The sequence below is a fragment of the Cygnus olor genome, chromosome 1 (assembly GCF_009769625.2).
Source record: "Cygnus olor isolate bCygOlo1 chromosome 1, bCygOlo1.pri.v2, whole genome shotgun sequence".
In the NCBI taxonomy this organism is placed as follows: domain Eukaryota; kingdom Metazoa; phylum Chordata; class Aves; order Anseriformes; family Anatidae; genus Cygnus; species Cygnus olor.
The window spans coordinates 40,494,736-40,520,080 of NC_049169.1; the positions used below are offsets into that span (position 1 = coordinate 40,494,736).

General features: G+C 40.9%; 1 protein-coding gene and 1 long non-coding RNA gene across 14 annotated transcripts in view; both read right to left on the reverse strand.

Annotated features, from left to right (window-relative positions):
• The window catches only part of KCNC2 (potassium voltage-gated channel subfamily C member 2), a 102,894-nt gene extending 78,254 nt beyond the window's left edge, over positions 1-24,640 (reverse strand). For 6 of the 13 annotated variants that reach the window (XR_005818829.1, XR_005818842.1, XM_040553478.1 and 3 more), the window contains exons 1-2: positions 24,442-24,640; positions 23,177-23,903 (exon numbers count right to left, since the gene is read on the reverse strand). Coding sequence is in view for 11 of the 13 variants with exons in the window: in XM_040553478.1 (XP_040409412.1) it covers positions 23,177-23,833 (657 nt within the window). In the remaining 2 variants the exon portion in view is untranslated. The remainder of the gene's footprint in view (positions 1-23,176; positions 23,904-24,441) is intronic. The other 7 variants (XM_040553555.1, XM_040553537.1, XM_040553520.1 and 4 more) reach the window with 5 other exon arrangements.
• On the reverse strand, positions 1,629-3,239 carry LOC121068398. The gene is made up of 3 exons (XR_005818852.1): positions 3,120-3,239; positions 2,813-2,882; positions 1,629-2,178 (listed from the first exon to the last, which is right to left on the reverse strand). It is a non-coding gene; the product is annotated as an uncharacterized LOC121068398 (long non-coding RNA).
• Positions 24,641-25,345: the final 705 nt, after the last annotated feature.

The window sequence follows — 25,345 nt, forward strand, 5'->3', positions numbered from 1 at the left end:
GTAGGAGAGGCTTGTAAATCTTGATTTGTGTCACAGAAATTGTAAGTGACGACCCTGAATTTGGACAGTAGGATCTGACACCCCCTTGATCACCTTTCAGAGTCTACTTGTAAGAAAAGTAAAGCTTGCTTCATGACTCCGACTAGAGACTGCGGAGCAGAAATTCATGACTGTAAATCAAGGCTGCACACTAAAAATGTTCCAGCTACCCAGTCAGCTCTTCTTGGTGGACCACTGCTCTCTTTATCATCTGAATTGTGCCCATCCCACTATTGCTACAAAGCAATTGTAATACAAATGCAAAATAACTTCAGTCTACATTGCCTCACTGCACACTTCTCTTAGCTCCCAACGCTTCTGTCATAGGGGACTCGTTTTGTTACTTGGTGCTTTTAACAGCTACACACAATGACAATGTGGAGTAAGAAAGTAAAAATGTCTGAAAATAAATAAATAAATAAATATAAGGAGTACAACAAATTTTAAACTATAATCTGAGGCCAATCTCTTGTTCTACAAGGGTATGATCACAATCTATGGGTAAACACACATTTTCTAAATTTCTGTGACTATATTATCTCCTAAATATTAATCATTTCTCCACTTATAAAAAGTTTAAAAGTAGAACTGCAATTAAGAACAAAACATAAAATAAGCATGAATGAGAATGAAGTATGGATGATTTCATCCAAGGCAATTGTTTGTTAATTTATAACTCTTCAGCTACACAAGTACAATTTGAACTTAAATCCTAAAGACTGTTTGCAATCTGACAGAATTTGGAAAAATGTAAGGAGACGAGCAAATTAAGGCTCGATGTTTCTTGTTTATGGTTTCAACTCAGTCTCATCAGAATCTGTTCTAGTCATACCAAAGCACTGAACTGAAGTGTAAATCTATATTAACTCTCTCCATCTCCAATTTAATCCTATTACATTTTGGTCTCTTTGGTACAGACACCGGAAAAGCTCACTTTTTTTCTTTGCAGCAGCCTATTGGAACTCCCCTGTGTCTTTCTACAGCATCCTAATCTGTAGCACAAACATTAGGTCCCTTATCCTTTCCTGTGCGCCATGATTTCTAAATCTTTGATTACTTTGGTGGTCTGGGCTGTCTCCCATTAGTACACATCTTTCTATCGTTGTTCCATAAGCATTTTAATAAACGAAAACAGAAACTTCCACTTACAGGAAAAGGGGTTATGACAAAAAAATATACACCTTTGAAGCCAGTAGATTCAATCTTGGTAAATCCTAGCCCTACCTTTCCTGCTGTTTTTACTGCTTTCCCAGACATGTAGTTATCAGTCATCAGTTCAGAGCAGTTTAGCAACACTTGAGGATTTGACTTGAGGAATATTTACACAGCTGTTCAACTGCAGTTGGACATACAGCTTTTGTGCCCAAGAATAAAACCATGTTTCACAGAAAATCCACAAAACCCTAAAAACCACAACAAAGAAATCAAGTAAGCTCAGAAATGTTGTATTCATAATGTTGCCAAACATCTCACAATTCTAATTAATGAAAACAGCATCTGTAATATGTGTCTTTGAAGATTTAGTTTTAGTTTTGTTCTTTAAGCCATGGGTTTTCCAAGTTAATGGAGCTCAAATTGTTTTCCGTGCTTGGCTGCAGACTAGCCAAAATTTTATTTTGGATCCGGAATCAAACTTAAGCTCTGCAATAGCCAACCTGTGAAGTCTGTACATCCTCTGAGGTCAAAACCATGAAACATTAATTTCTCTGCTAAGTCAGATCCTACAGTGGTTATGAATATTTGAAAATGTTATAAATCCTACTACATTCTGGAACAGACTTAATTAAAGAAATCTATCAGCACAAGGCAACACACTCTATAAGAGTATCCACCAGCCACTACAGCAGAGAAACTTGTTTCTCACAACCTTTCCCATTTGCTGGAAACTACAAGTACGAAACACAACACGTTGGAGTGATATCCAGCAGCCACCTACTGCATGACTGGGTTGGATTCCCACTGGCAAGACCTGTTGCTTGAAATTTAAAGCAAGTCGTTTTCATGTTTATGACATTTCCAGTGACACTCAGTCAAACAATCAATCCCCCTCTGATCACGACTAGACAGTTTCCTCTGAAATGAGTAAAGCCATTAATTTCAGACAAGCAAATGGAGTCGGATTCCAGCTCCAAAGAAAATCTGGAAAAAACAAAATAGCAATGGTCAGCTACCCTTCAGAACAGGTTTTCCTAATGCTTTATTTCTGGTAATATTTGGAGGAGAGTTCATGGTCTTTAACAGAAAGTCTGTATTTGTTTTCTGGCCTCTTTGCCATCACTGAACACCACACTGCAGTAAACTCTCCATTCAAACTAGTGCACGTATGTCATCCACAACCAAAATTCAGCTTGGATAGATGCAAATCCCAGTGATGCCTACAGCAGTGTTGAGAAGGTAGCTTAGTATGCAGTGATGAAAACAGGAAGGTCTTTACAGCATTGCCACATTAAACAAGGTATAACCTCTGAATCTGTTTCTCTAAAACACACACTATGAAAAATAATACCCTTCCCAACAACTTTCGAAGTTACAAGAATTCAATACAAATATCTTCTTCTATCAAAAATTAAAATAGCAAAATAGGAGTTTGCACTGCTTCATAAGGTAAAAAGAAACCAAACAGTGCTACCACGCTGCTGCACAGGCACACAGTGCCTTCCACTTGAACACCACTGCTGAGCAGGTGTGTGCCTACTGCAGTCTAGCATGAGGTTTCCTGCTGAGCCCTTGCTTTGCTTTCCCTTTGAACATAGAGTATTTACTATTTACATACCTTTTAGAATGAAAGCGTGCCTGGGTTAGGGTTGGCTTCTGTTTTGATTTTGATTGCTGTCCATTGTTTTCTGTAGAAAAACAGCTTTGAAAGTTAATGATGCTCTGATGCATCTCTTATCCTATCCCCCAAAAAGGCCTGGAAGAAAAACAAGGCTGCACCTGCATGGACCTCCAAGGGTCCATCCAGGCAGCTCTCCACTTCACTATTGTTCTCATTGCCTCGCATGGCAGAGGACAAACAGTTCTCATCCTTTGATCGATCCTCCTGCACGTGACCCACCACAAAAACACAAGGCACAACTTACCACGAGAATTTCTCTGCTGATTCTGAACACAGCCCAAACGCACGTCAGTCCTCCTGTGTGGTGCAGCCATCTGAGCATCTACTACCTTGCTTGGAAGGGCAGATTTTTCTTTTATTATTCTTTTTTCAGGAGGGAAGGGGAGAAACACAATAGAAATCACTACCATAGAAATAACAGCTTTAGAGGTGGGCCTCATGCCCCAGCAGCGCTCATGAAGTCACAGCATGTCGAAAGAGCAGGCAACAGCTCTGTTGTACACTTGGGGGGCATTACAAACAAGGAGAAAATTCAGCACAAATGTAAAGACCACACCTCTTGGTGGTTGTGTGATGTCATAAATTGCAATAAGCTATGTTAGCAGCTGTCACTGTCCCTTCCCATTAACACTAATAAGACATGCTAGAATGGAATCAAGATGATTTTACTGACTTCCTAAACATATATATATATGTATATACATGTATACATGTATACATATATGTATATACATGTATAAACATATATATATATATGTTTAGGAAGTGTATATATATATATATATATATATAAAAATCCAAGCTCTCTAAAACTACACTTGTCTCTGACACCACAAACTTCACAGCAAATTGCATTGAGAACCCATCACACTCTCTCCATTCACCAGGGAAGCTCCTAGATGATACCAGGGCTCCTGATGCACAATCCAAAATGTGCACAAGTCAAATATGTATGCACATATAGAAATAAGCCTGTGCTTACATGGAATTTAGAGCTGAGAGAGACCAAGGCAAAGAACAGGAACAGAAAAGTATTACACAAGGGCAGGCAGTGAGTGGCTCTGAAGTAAGTCTTTGAATAGCTGAGTCAGTTCAATCTGATTTTACTCAAATACTTTAATTTCAAGATAGGTACAACATATTGAAATCTAGTGATTTCCTAAAATATCTGATGAGGGTATAAATATCCTAATAAATGAAGTAGTATACATAGAAATTGTACTAATTTAGTTAAACTGCTTTGGAAGTTGTCTTATTTACATCAGAGCAACCCTCTGGTGCATTACAGAAAGTGTGGGAAAATTGGTTTGGACCCAAACTAAGCTAAATGAGTACAAGACACTCTTAACCTGATTGAACCATGGCCATACAAGCTTACTATATTGATTTAGGTAAATCAGCTTTAGCAAACAATTTAGTTATGCCAGTGCCAATTCTATATTTAGAGTACAAAGACAACAATTTTGCTATTTTTCCACTTTTCACATGCCTATTTCTCAACAGTACAACTTGTGTGCAAACGAGCATATCCCAATAAAATACACTGAGCATAAATGCCTGGTTTGGTTATATATATAGCAGAATTGTATTGAAAACACTCAAAAGGGTTTTTATGCTCTCTGAATGTATGCATCTCTCTTGGCTATTTTTGATCATCTAAGCCTGTAACTCTAACTATAAAGAAGACAGAGAACTTAGACACCTAATTTTAGGTGTTCTGAATTGCACCTTCTAAACACCCAGCTGAAAAAATACATACCACAACACTTGAGAACTTTACAGACAGAAATTATGTACAGGATTCTGTAATAGAAATAAAATGGGTCTGCAGATAAGATTAAAAAAAAAAAAAAAGAGGTAGTTTTCCTTGTTGTTTTAAGTTTGCAAGTCTAACTATTTTTGAAAAGAGAACATTATTCATTATATTTCACAGCACTGAACTGTGAGCCTACAGAGTTTGGTTTTTTATATATTTTATTTTATTTTATTCTCCTTTAAAAGGGGAAGATAAACATTTGGACTCACCCCACATATTTTGTTAGCAAGATCAGATATCTAATAAGTGAATTAGAAAAAAATAGGACATGGCCAAAAGAAAATTAATTTGTTCCAAACATTAACTAATTTATGAAATGAGGATGATGTAACATTTGCATACTTGAATAAAAGAAGGTGAAGAAAAACCTAAGTTTAATGCAGAACTAGAATTATCTCTGGTTGTGCATATCTAGGAAGAGTTATTCTTTCCAAACCATTATCAATAAAGCATTCCAAATCAAACCTCTGATAAAAAAGGTGTTACAAAATCATCATTCACGCATACTGATTTTCATATGTTGGTTTGGTCCATTTCTTCATGTTTGTTCCAAAATAATTCCAATTTTCATAAAATGGTCTGATTACAGTCACAGACAAAGCAGTTTTTCAATACTGTCTGACACTTTAATTTACATCATTTATAATTCATGAAAAGCAGTACTGCAAATATTCAGGCTTCATTTTCAATTTTTACTGCTCTTTCTCTCCTTTTCTGAGCCTTCATCTTAATTGAATAGGTGCATAATAAGTCTCCTAGACCCAGTAATAAAAATGTATCCTACAGGTCAAACAGCATAGCATTTTATGTTATTGCAAGTCATTCAGTCTTCTGCTCATTGTTGTCTCTCCTCATATCAATCCAACATTAGCTAATAGCATTAACAGTGTTATCTTTAAAGACAGAAAATTGATGACACAGTCAAGAACAATGATTCTATTTTTTTATGGTATTAACCCATAGCAGAAACAGCATATGATGAAACTCCCCTTGAAAATAAGGTAAGACTCTACAGCCAAGCAAAAGATTTCCAGTTCTGGATTACACACATGCATGACTTGTCTAACCAGTATCAGATACAGAGAGGCACCTTAGAATCATTGAATCATTAGGGTTGGAAAAGACCTCCAAGATCATCTGGTCCAACCATCAATCTTAGATCCAACCTTTGATCAATGACGAAGCAAATCATCCATTCTTCATTGCTGTGAGCATAAAAGTACATTACAAATCAAAAACACCACCTATCACCACCACCTACAAAAAATATATTGCCATAATATAAATTTACCATGAAAAAAAAAATCTAAGGAAAAATACTCTCCAACAAACTTCAGATAGGTTTTAAGGCACTAAACACATACACACACACACACACACACACACACACACACACACAAAGATTTTGTATTAGTTTAACCCTGGAACTCCAAGGGCCATCACATTTCTGTATTCAAGACAGTGACTGAGAGAAAATTTAGTACTTTTTCATTCCATAGAGAAAAATAAAAATATTAAATAAATAAATAAATAATAAAAAGAGATGTTTGCTGAACAGTTTCTTCTAAACTTCACCTTTGATCAATGAAAAGCATGAGACAAGATCAAAGAATAATTAGGGGTTTAGGAAACATGCTTATTAACCTTCTAATTCACTCATAATTTTCCTTATTAATAAGAGGGGGAGATCCCTGTGCTGGAAAATGCAGGAAAAAAAAATTGCCATCCTCATTTACAGTTCTGTCCCATCATTTAAAGTTGGTTTCACATTTTCTCTTCAGAGCAAGACAGTAGCCATTCTTGACACTATCTTTGGTGATTCTCTCCCAAAAGAATAAAAGCCGCCGCTAGCTCGTACCATATAAATGCAACATTTACAGAAGAGTACAGATCACACATCTTTCTTAGTCTTCAATAACTTCAGAAATGCTCTTTGTTTAAAAAAGTAGAAGAATCACCTGGAATTTGAGGTTACACGAAGACTTGCTAGTATTCTTTCTTACAATTGCAGTACTAGTGTTCTTTCAACAGCCCGAAAAAAAAGGTTTTGAGATGTAGAAAAAGCCTTGACTTGAATAGGCCAATTCAGAATGATGTAGTATAGCCTGACTTAGGATAATTTTATTCAAGTCTATTATTTCTAGCCCATTAGTTTCTATGAAGGAAAAAAAATCTTTCTTCTACTTAGTGAATTTCAAATATTAAAAATTTATCTTATTAGCCTCTTCTGTCTCTTTATCATGACCTATTTTTCTTTTTTTTCTATGAACTTAAAAAGTGCTGTTTTCTTGAAAAATCACCATATAATAATATTTACAATATTAGTACACATAGTAATATTTATAATATTAGTACATAAATATGTTTAACAACTGAAAGTGTTTTGTTTAACACAGTTACATCTCAATGCCATATGTTACATATTTCCAGTTATTTATTATCTCTTATCTAAACCGCTACGAATACTACAGAATAAGCACCAGTTTTGATAGAGTTTATGCATGAGCAGTGTCAAGACTGTGAACTACTGATTCTCACTAGAAAAATAAAGAATAAGTGCACAGGCAGAACCATTTTCCAAATCTTACAGAGGTACACTGAATTTTTGCCATTCAGATACAGCTCAGACAGATTCGTAGTAAACTGAAAGTTTTAAATATTGTTTTCAGAAGTTCAAGAACCAAGTGTATTACTACACCTAAGATGTGATGCACAGCTTAGCATGGATAGGCACAGAGGCTTCTCCCTGGCCTTCTTTTTTCCCTTTCCCTCCACCAATACTTAATTCTAATCAGCTGAAGAATTCCCAAGGACTGTAATAAATGCAAATATTTTCACCCTATAAAACTGTTAACATGTATTTTTCCTTCCCTAGGCTGCAGAATAAAACAAATCTGGAAGCAACTATAACCAACACAACCTCCATTTCAAGGCAATGCCAGTCCCTAAATTTCTGAGCCTAGCTCACTTTGTGGTCCTCAAAAAAAAAAAAAAAAAAAATCTCCCCACCCCCATCAGGTCTTTTTTTTTTCTCTCTCTCCTAGCCTTTTTTGTTAATTGCCATTTCAAACATATCATTTTTCTTCAGCACCTCCTGATTAGATTTTTCCTTTAAGATTCTGTCTCCTCAAAATCTTAATGTGCTTTTTTTTTTTTTTTTTTTGATTGGTTTCCTATTTATAGGTATTTATAGGAGCACTCAAATCCTCTAGCATACTTAGCTTATCAGTTTGCCAATGCGCAGTTTATCCAAGATTCCCTGCATATTCTAGGAGATCCTTTCCTGATTTAGAGATTGCCAGGCTAATGTGAGAAGCCCAGTGTCATTCTTTTAAATACAAATATCCTGGAATTGAAAGAACAGTCCAGTGCACTCCAATCTTAAAACAAAACAAAACAAAACAAAAAACAACAACAACAAAAAAAAACGGGTTTTTACTCTAATAAATATCGTGGCAGTGAGGGAAGACCTCCTTAACCTCTAGTGCCAAATTTGCTTTGAAAAGCACTGCAGCTTGTTAGCGTGGCTACAAGCTCATAGCTTTTTTAGAGCCAAACTAGTGACCCATGCCAACAATTTGCCATTGCCACTAGGAACACATAGAACTATTTTTTCATGTTAAACTCCTGTAATGAAAGATTTGTTTTTCAAAGTTATACTGTGAATATGAAACCAAATCTGTGCTGTACTCCTGATTCACTTAGGCAAATTCAGAACCTTGCACAAAATCAGCACAACGCATGCACAGAAGAGAAAGCATATGTGGTAGACTCATAAAGCTGTAACTCTATATATTTTCTGTTGCTAAATACTTTACAGTTGATTTATTGCTTTGAAATGTGCATTCAATTCTATATAAAATCTTGGATATTGTTTCAAGATCAGATATTATTCTGCATAAGGAACCGTGCTGAAATCCAGACCTGTTTTATGCAGCTATTAACAACACTCCAGAGGGGAATTTTTCAAACTTCAAAGGCCTCAGAAGAAAGTCCAAAAATGCCACTTTCTCATGTCAAGACTATAGGCAGTGACCTTTTCAGGTGGAAAAAGGAACAGTGCCCACTCATTTATCCTGCATCTTGTCCCACAGCTATTAACAGGGTGAAGAAATTGCTTGCCTTTCCGCAATGAGAGCACACTTAATACTTGCACGCTGCCGTCTGCTGGACTGAATTCAGCCAGCGATGCCATGTGCTTCAAACATACCCCCAGATCTTGGCCAAATAAAGTTAGATGTCATTTCCAGCACAGAAACACAGCAGCTAATCTATTAATGAATTTCCTGTAGTAATTTGGTATGGCTTTCATAATATGTAAAAGTAATATAAACACCTCTGTTGACATGGAAGAGGGTTTTTCTGGGGATAAGGGAGAAATCAAACCAACAACATCAGTGACCACAGGCAAAGATAGATCTTCAAAACACTTCAACCATTTCTGTGGCAACTTTTTTGCTGTCCTTGGCTTACACCTTGGCTTCCACCTTGCTATCAAGCTAACAAAATGCTTGACTTCGATTCTCAATAAACTATTAAATGACATCTTCTTCATGAAAATACATTTACCTATACAGGAAGAATTCCCTCATAAGAAGAACTCACAGCTAGAGTTCTTGTATAAATCAGTCTTGTACATGAAGCAGGACAGAAAGATGGGTGTTACTTATGAATTAAGGAGCAGGTATGACCTACTCCTTTGGGAAAACCATTTACCAATATTTACAGTAACTCAGTCACAACAGCGCAGTGTGCTTAGCCAATTCTGAACATCCGAACAGTTGAACACAACTAATTAACATATTAAAAGCATTAAAGATAGGAACTAGCTTTCACTAAACAATGCAAACACTCCTGAAGTACAAAATTAAATGGTGCCATCAGTATTGCTCACACTGGGCACTCTTATGGGATCTTGCTTTTTTTTTTTCTTTTTTTTTTTTTAATTAGGAAGAGTCTAATAAAACATATTCCCTAGGAGCACAGCCTGCAATCTCAACCATTCCTCCCCATATCTGGTAGCTACGCTTCAAAAGCAGAACACAACCAAGAATCAACACGAGATCATTGAAAATATTGAACAGTTGTTCTAATATACTGCAGATCGAATTGGTAGCAGAGCCAACTGTATAGATTGGCCAATATTTCTCATTTTAAGACTCCCTACTCTGTTGTGCCTGAATTTAACTGCACAGGCTGAATGCCAAATGTCTTTGTAAACATTCAGAAATTGGTGAGAAAGATTGAAAAATTACATTGTTTTCAGGTGTATTAAATTCCAGGAACCTTTTATTTCATAAGTTCTAACAGTTCCAGGAAAAAAACTTTGACAATCTGTGTATCTGAGCCAAGCCCCACCTTAATTTGATCTCCTTGCATTCGTGTGCTACAAAGAAATCTTCATTAACGTGACTGAAGAGTTTCCTCCCATGTAGACCCTGCCTCAGTCAGCTCAAAAAATGGATGAAGTTTGCTTACTGAATTCCAAATTTTCTTCTTTCTGGATTGTTCAGGTGTGGGATATGTGCCTTCTTATTTGAATATGCTCTTCTGTCTCTGTTGTGCAAACCAAATTATCAGTATATTTAGGGGATTTCCTCTCCTACTAATTACTATATATTCCAATGACACAGTCCCAGTTTATTCCCAGAATATACCCATGTTGTAAAATGAATGGGACAGAGGTCACAAAAACAAAAATAAAAATAGAAGAAGATCATGAGATGATTATATATGCTTAAACCTTTGGGGACAGAAAACAGCAAACTATCCCCAACTTTCTTTAAAAAGTTCCTAAGCTCTCCTTTGAACTACATTTGACAGTCACCAACTGAAATACTTTATTTTACTGTATTATTTTAGTACTGCATTTTTTTTAAAGTTATCTTGTGATCTTCTATGGCAGGAGGACATCTGTATCTTCCCAGTTTGCAGACTGGGTGAATCACGGTGGTGTGGTGAACCATGGAAGATGTTACAGCCTAGCAGACATAAACTGGATCTCCAGAATTCCCTGCCAGTGCATTAGTCCCCAAGCCCTCTTTACTCCCCTTCTCCCACCGAGTCTGACCAAACAAATTTGTCATAACACAATCCTTATAACACTCACAGTATGCATTCTACTAAGATTTTTTTTGCATCTTCCACATGAATATTAGGTTTGCATTTTTGTGCTTCTCTTTATTTGGCATTCCCATTCTGCCTTACAAGAAGCAGAGATGCGTGAATCTGATTTGAGCTGAACTTCTTTCTACAAAAAATAACTAAACTAAAAAAAAAAAAAAAAGGTAAAGATAAATGAATAATAAAACAAGTTGGATTATTTCAAAGATGAAATATCATGTTATGTGTTTATCAATCTCATCCCATGAAGATGATTGCCAAATCTGATGTTATTTAGCATTTCCCTTTTACCAACAGCTGCAAAAGGGAAAGCTACATCCCTGGGAGACATTATTCTCCTAAAATGTCTTATAATAATAAAGAATAAACAGAATTTTACAATATAAAAATCAGTAGGGTTCTAATGCAAGACTGTATAATTCACCAGAACTTGTTATAGGCTTTTGAGCCATTCAGTTTAACTCTATAAAAGTAATATAATTCTCTTAACTGTTGAAGGATGTTGGAAACAAATCTGTGGAAAGAATAGTCTTCTTGTTTATAGTTTGTAGAAGTTTTACATAACAATGAACACCACAGAATATTGGTTTGCCTCAGAATAATTAAGATTTTTTTAATGTCACACATTCAATAATGCAGGAGTGACTGTATGAAACACTAAAACAATTTCGAACTTGATTTATGATTTATTGAACAAAAGGCAGAGCTCCCAAATTCAGAAGGATTTTCCTACATTAGCCAAGCCCACTCCAGGTACTGCGGCAGAGTTACACTTCCTGATGCTGCAACAAGTGGAAATGTAAATGCTTTCTTAAGAAAAGATGTCTTCTGCAAGGTGTTCAGGCATGCTGCAATTAGTATTTGAACTAACAGGTGGAATCTGCATTATGCAATTAAAAGAATTAAGTCATGAGACCTGGGATACGTCCTTCTTCATTAAAGTCCTCAAGGACAAACAGATGGGGAAAAATATATATATGCACAGAGAAAATCTTCTTGTCTATCATAATCAAGTTAGGAACACTGTTATATACATGTTTAGAAATGCACATGTGTGTGTAAATATATACCAAAATTGCCGATGCCACCAAGCTGTGTGGTGCAGTCGACACGGAGGAAGGGATAGCATCCAGAAGGGACCTGGGCAGGCCTGAGAGGTGGGGCTGTGCAAACCTCATGAGGTTCAACAAGGCCAAGTGCAAGGTCCTGCACCTGGGCTGGGGCAATCCCAAGCACAAATACAGGTTGGATGGAGAATGGATTGAGAGCAGCCCTGAGGAGAAGGACCTGGGGGTGCTGGTTGATGAGAAGCTCAACATGAGCTGGCAAGATGAGCTTGCAGCCCAGAAAGCCACCCGTGTCCTGGGCTGCACCAAAAGCAGCGTGGCCAGCAGGGCGAGGGAAGGGATTGTCCCCCTCTGCTCTCCTCTTGTCAGACCCCACCTGGAGCCCTGATTTCAGCTCTGGGGCACCCTATTTAAGAAGGGCGTGGACCTGTTGGAGCAAGTCCAGAGGAGAGCTACAAACATTATCAAAGGGCTGGAGCACCTCTCCTACAAAGACTGGTTGAAGGAGTTAAGGTTGTTCAGCCTGGAGAAGAGGAGGCTCCGGGGAGACCTTGTAGCAGCTTTCCAGTACCCAGTGGGGTCCTACAGGAAAGCTGAGGAGGGACTCTTTGTCAGGGGTTGTAATAATAAGACAAGGAGTAATGGGTTTAAAATCAAGGAGTGTAGATTTAGATTAGATGTTAGGAGGAAATTCTTCACTCAGAGGGCGGTGAGGCCCTGGCACAGGCTGCCCAGAGAAGCTGTAGATGCCCCATCCCTGGAGGTGTTCAAGGCCAGGCTGGATGGGGCTTTGGACAACCTGGCCTGGTGGGAGGTGTCCTTGCCCATTGCAGGGGTGTTGGAGTTAGATGATCTCTAAGGTCCCTTCCAACCCAAATCTTTCTGTAATTCTATGATTTGCATCCCTATTTATGTATATATGGATAAAAACTCCACCTGAAATTTGAAAGCACGAGGACCATAAACATTGTTCTGTGTCAGACTTACTCTTCACACCTGGTCTTGCAGGGCATGTAGTTGTCACACTGGCACAGTGCTTGTCTGAGCAGCGGAATCGCAAGAAAAAATTTATAGCACAAATTTTTACAGCATATAGCATTTTCCCTTAGGCCCCGCTATTGCCAATACATTCCCACCCAGAAAGAAGGTTTAGGTTTATGAAGAAAGGGTTATGGTCACCATATAATTACAAACCATAACAATTACCTCATCATTTTTAAAAAGCTTTGCCAGTAAACAAACAAGATTTGCAATGTTTGTTCATTATAATTACTAATACATACCTCCTGATCTATATTTTCAAGGAGTACACGAACAGTAGCACTAGAAGACAGGAGTTCAATAATTTTCCTCACTCTGTTTTAGAAAGTTAGGTATTGATATTTTAACAAAACCAGACACTGTTTCAAAGAGGATTGCCTTCATCTCATGAATCTGTCATAACTCCAGTGCAAGATAGGTTCCTGTAATGAAATACAAACCCAACATGAACTAAATCTACACTTCTCTAAAGACTAATGGGTACATTTCTGCTACCAAATACTGAATTTAAATGTCTTTAAATCGTTGAGAATACAAAATCACTGAAATCTTGCTGGCTTTTCATTTCAATACAAGATGAATGCCATCACTCTCTCAAACAAATGCTGCTAGCACAGCTACTAAAGGTAGCATTGAGAGTAGAGAAGCATATATAACTATCATTGCAACTCAAGCTCAAACAGAATGGTTAATCGTATTACAAAAACACTGGAAAAGCACGGATTAAAAAGTATTAGAATAGTCAGTCATTGGCTCGGTGGTAGTGCAAGGTATTGAACGCGGCGAGGTGAGGCTCAAGATTGAGGAAGCAGATAAGTAAGAACTAACGGCCTCCAAAGATGGTTTGGGGAGACACTTGCAGTTGTCTCAGAAGCTGGATAAAGGTGAAGACCTGCATCAAAACTGTACCTGCTACAACAGATGTTTCCAAAATTGAATAAACCTAGTCATTACAGAAGTCATTCTGAAAAGATCAAAGCTCCCTTCTCATTTTAAGATTAAGGAAGAGGCAACTGCAATAAACGGCATCAATCTGGTAGATAAACCTGCAGTTAAAAGGCAACTGACATCTTCCATCCTTAAAACTATGAACGCCATTCATAAAAAATAGACGTAATACAAAATGCCTTTCCCCGTTTTAAGGTTTGGCTGGCTGTATTGTGATGAAGTAAAATAATGAAACTACATTCCTTGTTTCAGTCTATAATGGTTCATTTTCAACCAAGATGTAATTTCTTCTTTTTATCAAATATTCTCTTCTTTTTAATTTCCCCAGCTCATTTGTCCTGCTATTGAGACACCAATTTAGAACATGCAATGACTAACCAAGGAGACCCTGTAGCTGCAATGCATCAAACCAATTTTGTTGACCTTTCAAGGGTCACTGAAACATCAGCTTTATGCGCCTTTTTTGGAGACAATTGACAAACACGACCATTTCTTTCTCCAAGCTACACAGGTATAATACCACCTGGGCAAGCTGGAAAAGAACTCAAGCCTACTGTCAAAAGTTTATCCTAGCCTAGCATATATCCAGTAATGAGATTTACTGACCAAGGGATGGAGACATCTAAGGTTTTAAAATAAATTTAACATCAAGTATTACCAGATAACAAGCAGGCAATGAGTTATACATTAGAGCTTATGTTCAATACTTGGGCTGAAATCCTACCCCACTTGACTTCTACCAAAAAAAAAAAAAAAAACCTTTTGATGTCATTTATAACAGTCACTGTATATACACTTTATTTTTTATACTATGAAAATATGAATCACAAAATAATTATTACATAAAAGGACTTCATTTTTCAGTGTAAGGGAAAAGAGGCTTGGCATACCGCAAGTGGCCCAAACTCAGTTCCCAGTCCAACAGAATATTTTGACACAAGATTAAACTTAAGCACACAAGAAATCAAATGAGCATCTAATGTGTTTAAATATTTTCCCAGACCAATGCAAGGATGTTCAAGATGAAACCCATATGTGCTTGGAGATGAATCATTTCCTAAAATTCAAATGGAAAAGTGAAGGTAGATACTAGACCTAGAATCTCAATGGAAAGAAAATTCCTTTCCCCAGTGTGATTAGAAACCAAAAAGAGAATTGAGGTTCTTCTCCAAACCATAACTGGATTAAATTTAGAATGCTGCAAAGTTCCTGTTAAAAAAAAAAAAAGATGCAGAATGCTTGGGATGATGTTGAAAAAAAAATCTAGTATAGCTTTTTCCACCTTACCAATGTAATTCTGTAAAAAGTAATATAATCCTGAATCCAATTATTATGAATAATTGCCATTCACATGGGTAAAAGATTACTAGGTGCCAATGAATAACATAAAAACAGACACCTCACTTTAAAATTACCTAGAATTTTTGAATACATGTTCAAGAATAAGGACTAACGAAGATGTCTCCTATGGTATTGCCTAAGAACTAAAGAAATTTTATAACTATGTGTTTGTGTACTTTGAAAACAACCTTTACATTATTCCTTAAGAATTTTTACCACTATTTTAAAAAATATATCTTTCTGTGGTTGCACAGTCTTTATATTAAATACTAATTACTACATACTTGATTACCCTTGATCTCAAAATAGACAGCATGTAAAAGCGTAATATATTTTGTGAGCATTTATGTTGTGAGAAATTAAGCAAGCCAACAGAAATATGATTAGAGACATTACTCTTCCCCCTGGTTAAGACCCACTGAGCAGCAGGGTGTCTGTTGGGAGGCTGACCACTCCAAACCAGCACCGGGACAGGCAGCAATGGTGCCCCCCAGGCAAAACCATCAGGATCTCATCTCGTGCTCCTTATTTTTGCAACCACATGTAAGTAGCATTTCACAGCACCATTCTGTGTCACAATTTGTGTCACTATACTGAACTTCATGTTCTCTAAAGCAATTTCCTGAAAGAGAATTTTCTCAGCCATTAAAACTGAGTCTCAGTGTATGATTTGTTACTTCAAAATCCCACATACTGCTAGACCCCTAGCATTAGAGTAGTCCTATGCTTTTATGAAAGAAAGCATTTTAGTGTGGTGAAGTCATTCCTAAAGAAGAATTATTTCTCTTAGGATAAGGATTAAACATTTAAGAAGAAGATTATTGCTATACAGCAGTATACTCTACAAATTATCAAAACCAAAAACACAACCTTCAAGATACTCCACCTTGTTCAGAGTGTAGAGAAACTGAAAGAAAAAGATTTGTATGCTATATACTAATGACAATGTAAATATTTAAGAAACTATACTTATCTCAGAAATAAGACTAAATGATAGCGTGTTATTTATTCAACACATATTAGTAAACTTTACCATATTATTCAGCACCAGGATAAAAGACTGTTCTCCTCTATTTACAGTGTTTTCTCAGGAGCATATCAAAGACCTGATACCTAAGGTTCACCTAGAAATGCTAAGAAACTACAAAAGGCTGTCTGTAATAAGACACACAATATTACACCCCTGCAATAATTAACCTACTGGTATAAAGACCAAAACCACAGAAACATCTCAAAATCTTCAGACAGGGAAAAAAAAAAAACACAGTTCTAATATATAATTGGGTAATTCAGTTTTTAAGCTTCATGTCACTACTTCAAAAATTCTGTAAAGCAAATCACAAATCACAAGAAAATGTGTTTTATGTGATTAGATGGCATTCTATTTTTAACATTACTGATTAACAGATGGCAGTGGAGTTTTTCTTTCAAAAGTGCTTTAGTCATCATAAAGTACTAACAATGATGTTAATTAAACACATTTGTAGAACTAAAAAAATAGTGATTTCATGTTCTTTCTCTACAACTGTTTCTGGATCTCTTTTTGACGAGATTACCATTCAGTTATAGAAACATATACACGTGTACGTAAATATACCAGGTCAGCACTAACAACTTAAATCCCTTTTAGCATGTTGGTAATGCTAAATTTGATAATTGCCAATGCTAAGTTTATATTAGTATGTCTGTACACATTTCCATAAGTGTATATTGCGTTCACCGCTTCAAAGTATATCTGGTGCAAGAAATATCCTCATGCTTCAGCCCTTGCATCAGGAGGAAGGCTCTTTAGAAGCAACTGCACACATAAGAAAGTATTACTATAAGAAATATCCTTAGCAGAATTATAACCAACAGCTTGATATTCCATATATTACCCTATCTGTATTTTTATTGGCCTACATGCTTTACTCATGGTTAAAAGTAAACAGCAGAAATCTCCACAAGCTCCTACATGGGATCAGTAAGCTTATGTAAATTACACTGCCAGCGGAAATGTCTGAAGAAGAATTCAGCAAAGAGAATTAAAAGGGAACATCCCATCAGGTGCTAAATACGGAGAGTATAAACCCTTTCTTTCCTGTTCTGGCTGAAGGAAACCACGTTTCCCCAAGATCAGCCAAGAGCAGGAGTCTCTGTGGAGTTGAACAACACCGAAACACCACTTGCAATTAGAATATAAAAATATTTAAAAATTGTATAGAGATGCCTTTCCTCTTCTCTGATGCTTCTTCTCTGATTGCAAGGTAACTTCATAGGAAGAGGACAGACACTTTCTGCCAATGACTGCCGAAGACAAAAAGGGAAAGTAAGTTCTACACAGAGTTTCTTTAAAGCATCTTTAAGTTTCTGCAACGGGGGAAACTAATCAAGGATTTGAGATTAGTCCGAGTTCTGAATTCCTTTCACTATTATTTAACACAAATTCACAAAATCAGGCAAAAAATGCTGGCTTCTTCAAAGAGCATTGATACATCTATCATGGGCTAAGTACCAGACACTTTATGAATATAGGGTCCCTGAAGATATCATTTTTAATCCACTTTTTTCTTACCCTGACTGCATCGCATGATGGCATTATTCCGTGTGATACCTTATATTCACCAGAAGGTGAGCTACTCCTCCTCCACCATCTTAGTAGGTTTGAAAACACATTCTCACCCCCAAAGTAAATCATTTTAGCATTTCGCTGCTGTAAACAAAACATGACAGAGAGCAGAGCGTTATGTCTGAACTGCATAAAAAAATGCTGTCTGCTAGATTTCTCAACCAAGAATAATTCTCACACTGTTATAATCTTGGGCTATGTGTGTTAGGCTAATTTCCACTTCCAGTTACACCAAAGCAAATTCTGAATAAGTCCATTAACCAAATTATTTCAGTCAGAAAACGAATCTGGCTATGTGCATGGGCACATTTGTGACAGCATCTATTTCTGAAATGATAGGGCAGATCATCTCTGTGGCGTTCATGTCAGAGCCATGACAAAATGCTTCTCCGAGATTAATAAGTGACAGAGAGAAGGCTGTTTTCAATGGAAAAAGGAAGCCAAGAGCTGGCTTGTTTCCATGGAAACAGTAGCAGCAGCAGGCAGAACAGCTGTAGAGGAAAAAGGCAGAAGTTAGGGAGGCAGAAATCTTTCTGATTTTACCTCACCGATACATCAGTGCCATCAGATACCAACTAAATTTAATGTAGATCAGACTTGCCCATGTTGAACAGGTAACTCATTAAGCAACAATTTACAATTAAGTCTTTCAACAGCCAGCATTCCAGAAATAAATTAATAAAAATGACTTATAATGTGATTTAGTCATCCTGTGCACACTATGGAGCATACAAATACCCATAGCAGTGATGCCTCATGATGTTTGTCACTAGGTACAAATCTTGCTGTGGCTTTAAAAGCAACCACAGTTCCCATAGGCTGAATGCTTTAAGCAGAACCACTGGTTTTAGCCAATTTAAGATAATGGACTCTCCTTTCCCCCTTAGAAATAAATTCAACACTTTGATTATCAAGATGGCAAGAGGAAATCCCTCTTTCAGTTTCTCTGCCATTCTTTACTATTTTCTCTGTACAATTCTATAATCATTTTCAGATAGAAAAAGTCTTCATAATTAAAGAATTACTAGAGTAAGATCTAAAGCATACTTGCTTTCCTTCTTGCATAAAAGACAGAGAGTAAAGGCTTGCACTTACAAATTAAATGGCTTTTCTATTTTTAAGAAAGCAAATGAACTCCGCTCTTCACTATTAACCTACAAATGTACATTCTGAGCTAAGCATATTCTCCCCACTACATTTACAGTGTCTCCATCAGACTGTCCCAGCAGCATTGCTTCCGCCAGAAATAAAAGCTGTTTTGCATTATGAATAGCCAAAGTCCTAATATAACCCACACAATTCGGCCACCCTGGTACATGACAGGTATCTAGTTTCCTGGAAAAAACTTGCACAAGCCACCAAATAAATATATGTTACCTTTACTAAGAATGTTTTCCAATATGATTTCTGGGGCTTTAGGCTGTTGAGGGGATCCATAAAATCATATTCTCCCCACTCTCCCACCTGACTTATCTCAGCTGGCTCTTCCTACAGCTAACCTCATCACCAAATGCTCGAGGCTGGCGGAGATATTACAATGAGCCTCTGCTGATGTGACTCCACCACGTAGAACAGCACACAGGAACTTTGCATTTCCAGCCAGCAATGCTGTTTACTGCTCCTGTCCAGCTCCCCGCACCATGACGAAGTGCTGTAGGATCGGTGTTTTTAAGAACACCTGCAAGGTGTGAGCATAACTCCCAAACTGCAAGGCTCTCCGTGGTTTTATTTGCATTTCTGTGAATACTCAAGAAAACTTTACAAATATGAATGCTAATTAGCTTTTATCCTTCCCTTGTAAACCAAATAATGATGATCTTTTTGACAGATAAGAAAGGTGCAGCGCAGGGGTTATGTCAGGTCCCTTCAGCCACCAAACATGACACAGAACAAGCAGGAAGCACCTGCCCGTGTGCCAGAGGCCACCACCACCCTACCCACCCTGGCTTCCCCGTCCCTACTCCACACACAGACGGACAGGCTTCTCAGAGGGACGGACAGACAGCTGTGAGCATTGAGATTCCCCGGGGCATCTGAGAGTTCCTGCGCTAAGTACATGAATAATCCATAATCCTTAGGAAAAATCAATGACAAATGATAATTATTTCTTTAAGCAGTGCCATATTTCAACTATTATTCAACAGTAAAAGGCCTTAAAAGCTTAATTAATTTGAAATATGATATCTGAGACTGGCACTGACATTCTAGGTCCCTCTGGGCATCTGCAGACTCTCTTTCAAACTCGGTGCTTAATTATGCCTCTTGTACTTTCTTACAAACTATTTAGACATTCCTTTGCACTAAAGCATAATGAATACTTTGTACGTACGAAGCAAGGGATGCTAAAGGATACAAAAACAGTCTACAGGTGTTAACTAGTCACACTCAGTTCACACGACTGAGGTAAGAATCGGATAAGGATCTGCTTCAGATCTGCTTAAACCAACACATGGGAAGATTTCTTTGCCCAGTGCATTTTCTTCTGTGACAGCATCTTACACCAGCATCTCTGCACCTACATAACAGCGTTCTGTCAAACAGAAGTTTGTGAATGATAGCTCTATTAAGCCTGGAGTAAAAGGAGTGCCACTATACCCTTTAATTACAATTCACAGACTATGAAACCCAAAACGCTAAAATGAAAACAGAAATAATATTCAAAAATAACTCCTGAACTTGAGATACAAAGTAAAGAGTTGCAGGTTTCACAGCAATTGTATATATATATGTGTAATACATTTTATATTCACAAAAAACATAGCTAGTAGATGTCACTAACTGATTAACAAACTGCACACATTAAAGTTGATTCTTTTTTTTATCTCCAATGAAGCAAACCTTTTTGTCAACAAACTAGTTTCTCTATTTATATAACACCATTGGATGGTCTTGCTAGAATAATCTTGTACTATCCCCCAATAGGTTACCATGGCAACTTATATTTGAATTTCTATAAATTTCTATTTTTAGAGATCACAGTTTAGGATAAAGAAAATCAGAAAAATTAAGTACCATTTCATTAATAACAAATATCCAGTTTTTAACCAACATCATATTTCCCAGAATGGATATCGTGGAAGTTAAATCAGGCAGCAATGCTTTTAAAAAAATAAATAAATAATTACCACAGTTACTAAGAAAGTTTACCACTAAGCAGTCTCACCATAATCCCAGCAGTGCATGAGTCAGTAGCTAACACTATGAGACAAGATTGATGTGCACGGAGTTTTTCTTGCTTTCAGTAAGGCCAGGATTTCACCCAAATATTTTTAGAGTTAGTCATCATTTCAGCTGACACACAACAATATGCTGGCATTTGCCAGAATGCTCAGAAAATAACGTCTCTCTCTCTCTCTCTCTCTCTCTCTCAGGTGTGGGAAAATGTTGAACTGACAATAACATCTCAGTTCCATACTGAGCTTCCCATCACCTCAACTGCTACGTGTTGGGGTGTGAGCACCAGGTGTATGCCAGTCCTTTAAGTGCAAAGGTGCATTATGCTTTAAAACTTGCCAGGATTCTGCAAGTTGTCTTCCTACTGGAAAGATCACTGTACAGAGTAGCAGCACTGAAGAAGAAAATTAAAACACCAATTTAGACGCTGTTGCTACAGCTCTGACGCTGCCTATGGTAGAAACCAGAATACAACGTTTAAAAACAATTTTTAGGAGATCAGTATTGCTAGTCTTACACTATGACATTAACTTAATTAGTGCTCTTTTTCCAAATTTGAGATGTCTTTACCCGACCCACTGATGGTCTAGCACAGATGGGAAATTGGGCAAACCTTGCCTGCAGGTTCTGTCAGAGTGGACCGAAGCATGCTGAAAATACAAGTGACGGCTCTGATTTTGGGGTGTAATGGCAACCAGCACCCTACCCTCATATTTCTCCTGCTACCTTCCACGTAACGTTTACTTCAGGCTCATCAGTGCCCCAGCAAAGTCCACGGGGAAGGCTCCGTAGTGTAACAGCTGCGGGCTCGCTGCCGTCAGCAACTTTGACAGAAGCAGTGGTGACAGACAGGCTGCAGCGAGATCGCTGCACGCTGCTGTTTTGTCAGGTAACTGACAGCAAAACGAGCTGTGGAGTTCCGGCAGCGAGGATGTGAGCAACGCATGCATGTGTTAATGAGCAAAACCAGAAAAAACTCCCAGAAGCGTCTACAGAACTAATCCCGTATTAAAAACGTACTTCAACTATCAGCTGGAGCCAGCTGCCAAAGGAAAACGAATTGTTGGACACTTTGAAAACATTAACAGTGCTGGCACTCCGCAAACGACAGTAATAACTACGAGGACATTGCTTTCTGTTTTGCTTATCCCACTAAGTTCACAGGGGTTGCCAAGTTTCACAGAAGCTGCATCAGGCCATGAGGTGCAACTCAAGAAGTCGGTGAGCCACACACTTACGCTAGCATCTATGGGCTTGCCATGAAATCGGTATGGCTGATCGGGGGATGGCACCGGCTGTGACTGCACTTTTTGCAGGATGAGGCTCAGGTCTGAATGCTTCACAGGGAATCCCAGTGAATACCCTGCAAAACACTTACTGCTATTCTTAATTTGAGCGTGTTTCCCATTACAAGTTCTTTTCACGTGTCGCAGGGAGGATTTGTTGCTGGTTGCTTTTGTCACAGCTACGTTCAAGGCACGGCTGTGTATTTCTCCCAAAGGAGTTACAACTATTTGTTTGCTCCAAAGCCACGGTTAAGAAAGCAAACCCCCGTCACCACTGATAGCAGCAGCTACCAGGCAGAACTAAAATCCAGATTGTGCTCCAGAGCAGAAAGTAGCGTCAAAAGCTAAAATCCCTATCTAAATGATGAAAACTTACTAAGATCCTCTGTTCCCCAACCTGCCAGCCTCAGATCGGTGAGGGTGACCCTGAGAAATCAGCACAGGCAGTCAGGGTGACCCTCCGTCACACACGCTCCATGTAACTCGGACCCTCCCCCAGCACTGACGGAGGGATGCTGAAGGGCCAAGGTGGCCTTGCACAGCTGCCACCACCTCACCCCAAACCCAAGGCCACCCTGAGCACTGGGGTGGGCTGATGGCTCTCACACACCCCACACACCACCCTGGGGTCCCTCGGAAAGGAGCACCTCGTCGTCGGCAGAGGCAAAGGGGGCCACCAGCATCACCCCATGGTGGTGGTGGGGGACCACCGGCATCACCCCATGGTGGTGACCCACCCGAGCCTCACCTCCACACACCCACCCCAAGCGGGCCACGTTTCCCCGCGACACCCTGCGCCCCCACCATCCACCCCAGCACCCCGAGGCATGGACAGAGGCAGGGGCACAGTCTCCCCTGGGCCCCCCGGGGTCGGCAGCGCCGTTCGAGGGCGCTTACCCTGGCGGCCCGCGAGGAGTAGGGGTCCTCGAAGAGAGCCCAGACGCGGGGCTGCAGCCGCTTCCAGCGGCCCCCCTTGCCGTCGGCGGCCCCGGCGGCAGCCCCCACGTCCTCGATGCCCAGCCTTTTGGCCGCCAGGTCGTCGTCGTCGCCGTCGGGGGGCGGCTCGCCCGTCAGCAGGTCGGGCGCCTCGAAGATGTCGAGCGCCTCCTCGGCGTCGCGGTGCTGGCGGTAGGTCATCCAGCAGCAGGGCTCCACGTCGGTCTCGTCGATGCCCCAGAAGGCCAGCTCCTCCTCGAAGAGCGGCCCGCAGACGTCGGCGGGGCAGTGCAGCTTGCCGGTGCGGTAGTAGTTGAGCACATAGGCGAAGACCCCCGGGTGGCGGTCGAAGAAGAACTCGCTGGCCCCGCCGCCGCCCCCGACCCGGGGGCCGCAGCCGCTGCCGGGCTCCGGGCAGCCCCCGGCCAGGGGCGGCGGGTTGGGGGGCGGCGGGGGCGGCGGCGACGGCTCCTCGGAGCCGGGGGACTCGCCGCGGGACTCGCAGGCGAGCAGGGCCAGGCGGGTCCCCGGCAGGGTCTTCAGGGTGCTGCGGTAGGTCTCGTGCCGCGTGCCCCCCACGTTGAGGATCACCCTCTCGTTGTCCTCGAGCTTCCCCATCGCTCCGGGTGGGACATGACTGGGGAGGGGGCAGAACGGGCGGGTCCGGGGAGGGGGAGAGCTTCTGCGCCTTCAGCGCGGACGGAGGAGAGAGATGAGGGAGGGAGAGAGGTGAGGGAGAGGCATGAGGGAGAAGCCCCCCCGGCAGCACCCCGAAGCTCCCCGCCCAGCCCGGCTCCCGCCGCCCCAGGCACGGCTCCGGGCGGCCCCCCCCCGGTCCCCCCTAAAGCGGGCTGCGAGCTGGCAGCGCTCCCCCCCAGCAGGATCAGCCGCCCAGCCCACCACCACCACCACCACCGCCACCACCCCCGGCTCCACGCGGGGCTGGGGGAACAGAGAGCGGGCACCTGCCTTGTGCTAGCCGAGCAGCTTCCTACGGAGATAAAGAGGGGTGGGAGGCTTGTTCCCCCCTCCCCATCTATTTCGGGAGGGAGGGAGGGATTGCTTTGTGGGATGAAGCAGCTCGGGCAGCAGGCACACCCTTGGAAAAGCCGTTCGTGTGGAGCCGGGGCTGCCACTTTCCCCGGGAAACCACGCATCTCGGGGACAAGCCGGGGAACGCAGGGCATCCTTCCCGACCACCCCCCAGCCCCTGCCGCCTCCGGTACCTGAGCCAGGGGACAGAAAGCGGCTCCCCTCCTCCTCCCGCGGCGCCAACTACTTGTTGTTTTCCTCCTGCCTTCCCTCCGGGCTCAACTCCGAGGAGAATACCAGCGGTCCCCCCCGAGCCCCCGCCTCCGTCCCTTCCCCGGGGCGCCGCCGCCCCGGCACGGCCGGCAGAGCATCGCGGACGGGCAGCGAGCGGCGCCTCCCCGGGAGCTGCGAGCCCTGGGAGCCCCCCCGCAACCCTCCCGCAGCCCCCACGCGGGGCCCAGGCTCCTCCCCGGGGCGGGGGGAGGCGGCAGCGCAAACAAATCCCGGCCGCCCCAAAAAATAGGCAGCCCCCCCCGTCCCCCCCCCCCACCCCGCACACTGTGGTTCGCTTGAGGGGATCAGCCGGGAAGGGATGGGGGCTGCGAGCGGTATTTTGTTTTACTGATTTTATTTTATTTTCGTGAGGAAAAGCGGCGCCCAGCTACAGGTGAGGGCAGGGAGGAGATGACCGCAGAGGGTCCTGGCACCTCGCAGCCACCAGGGTACTCAGGCACCATGGGCAGATGGTGGGCAGGGGGCTCCAGGAGGGGGGATCCAGCTTGCAGGGCAGCCTGAAAGCACAGACAGCGGGTGCTCTCCACCCTCAATAGGCTCTGGCCACCGTAGACTGGATTAAAGGTGAGAGATCCCAATACCGTACAAGGTACTGTAAACGCCCATGCCGAAATCTCTGACTCTAAGCCACCTGAGTTATTTTCTACAGCCTATTTTACTGATGTCTGGTTTCAGCTGAGTTAGAAAGGGAAAGAAGTGTCCAGCCCCAGAAGATATGCAAGAGGAGACATGATTCCTCTTGCTCCTTCCTCAAAAAACAGCAACAAAACCAACATTTTTCCTCCATACCAAGGGTATTCCCTG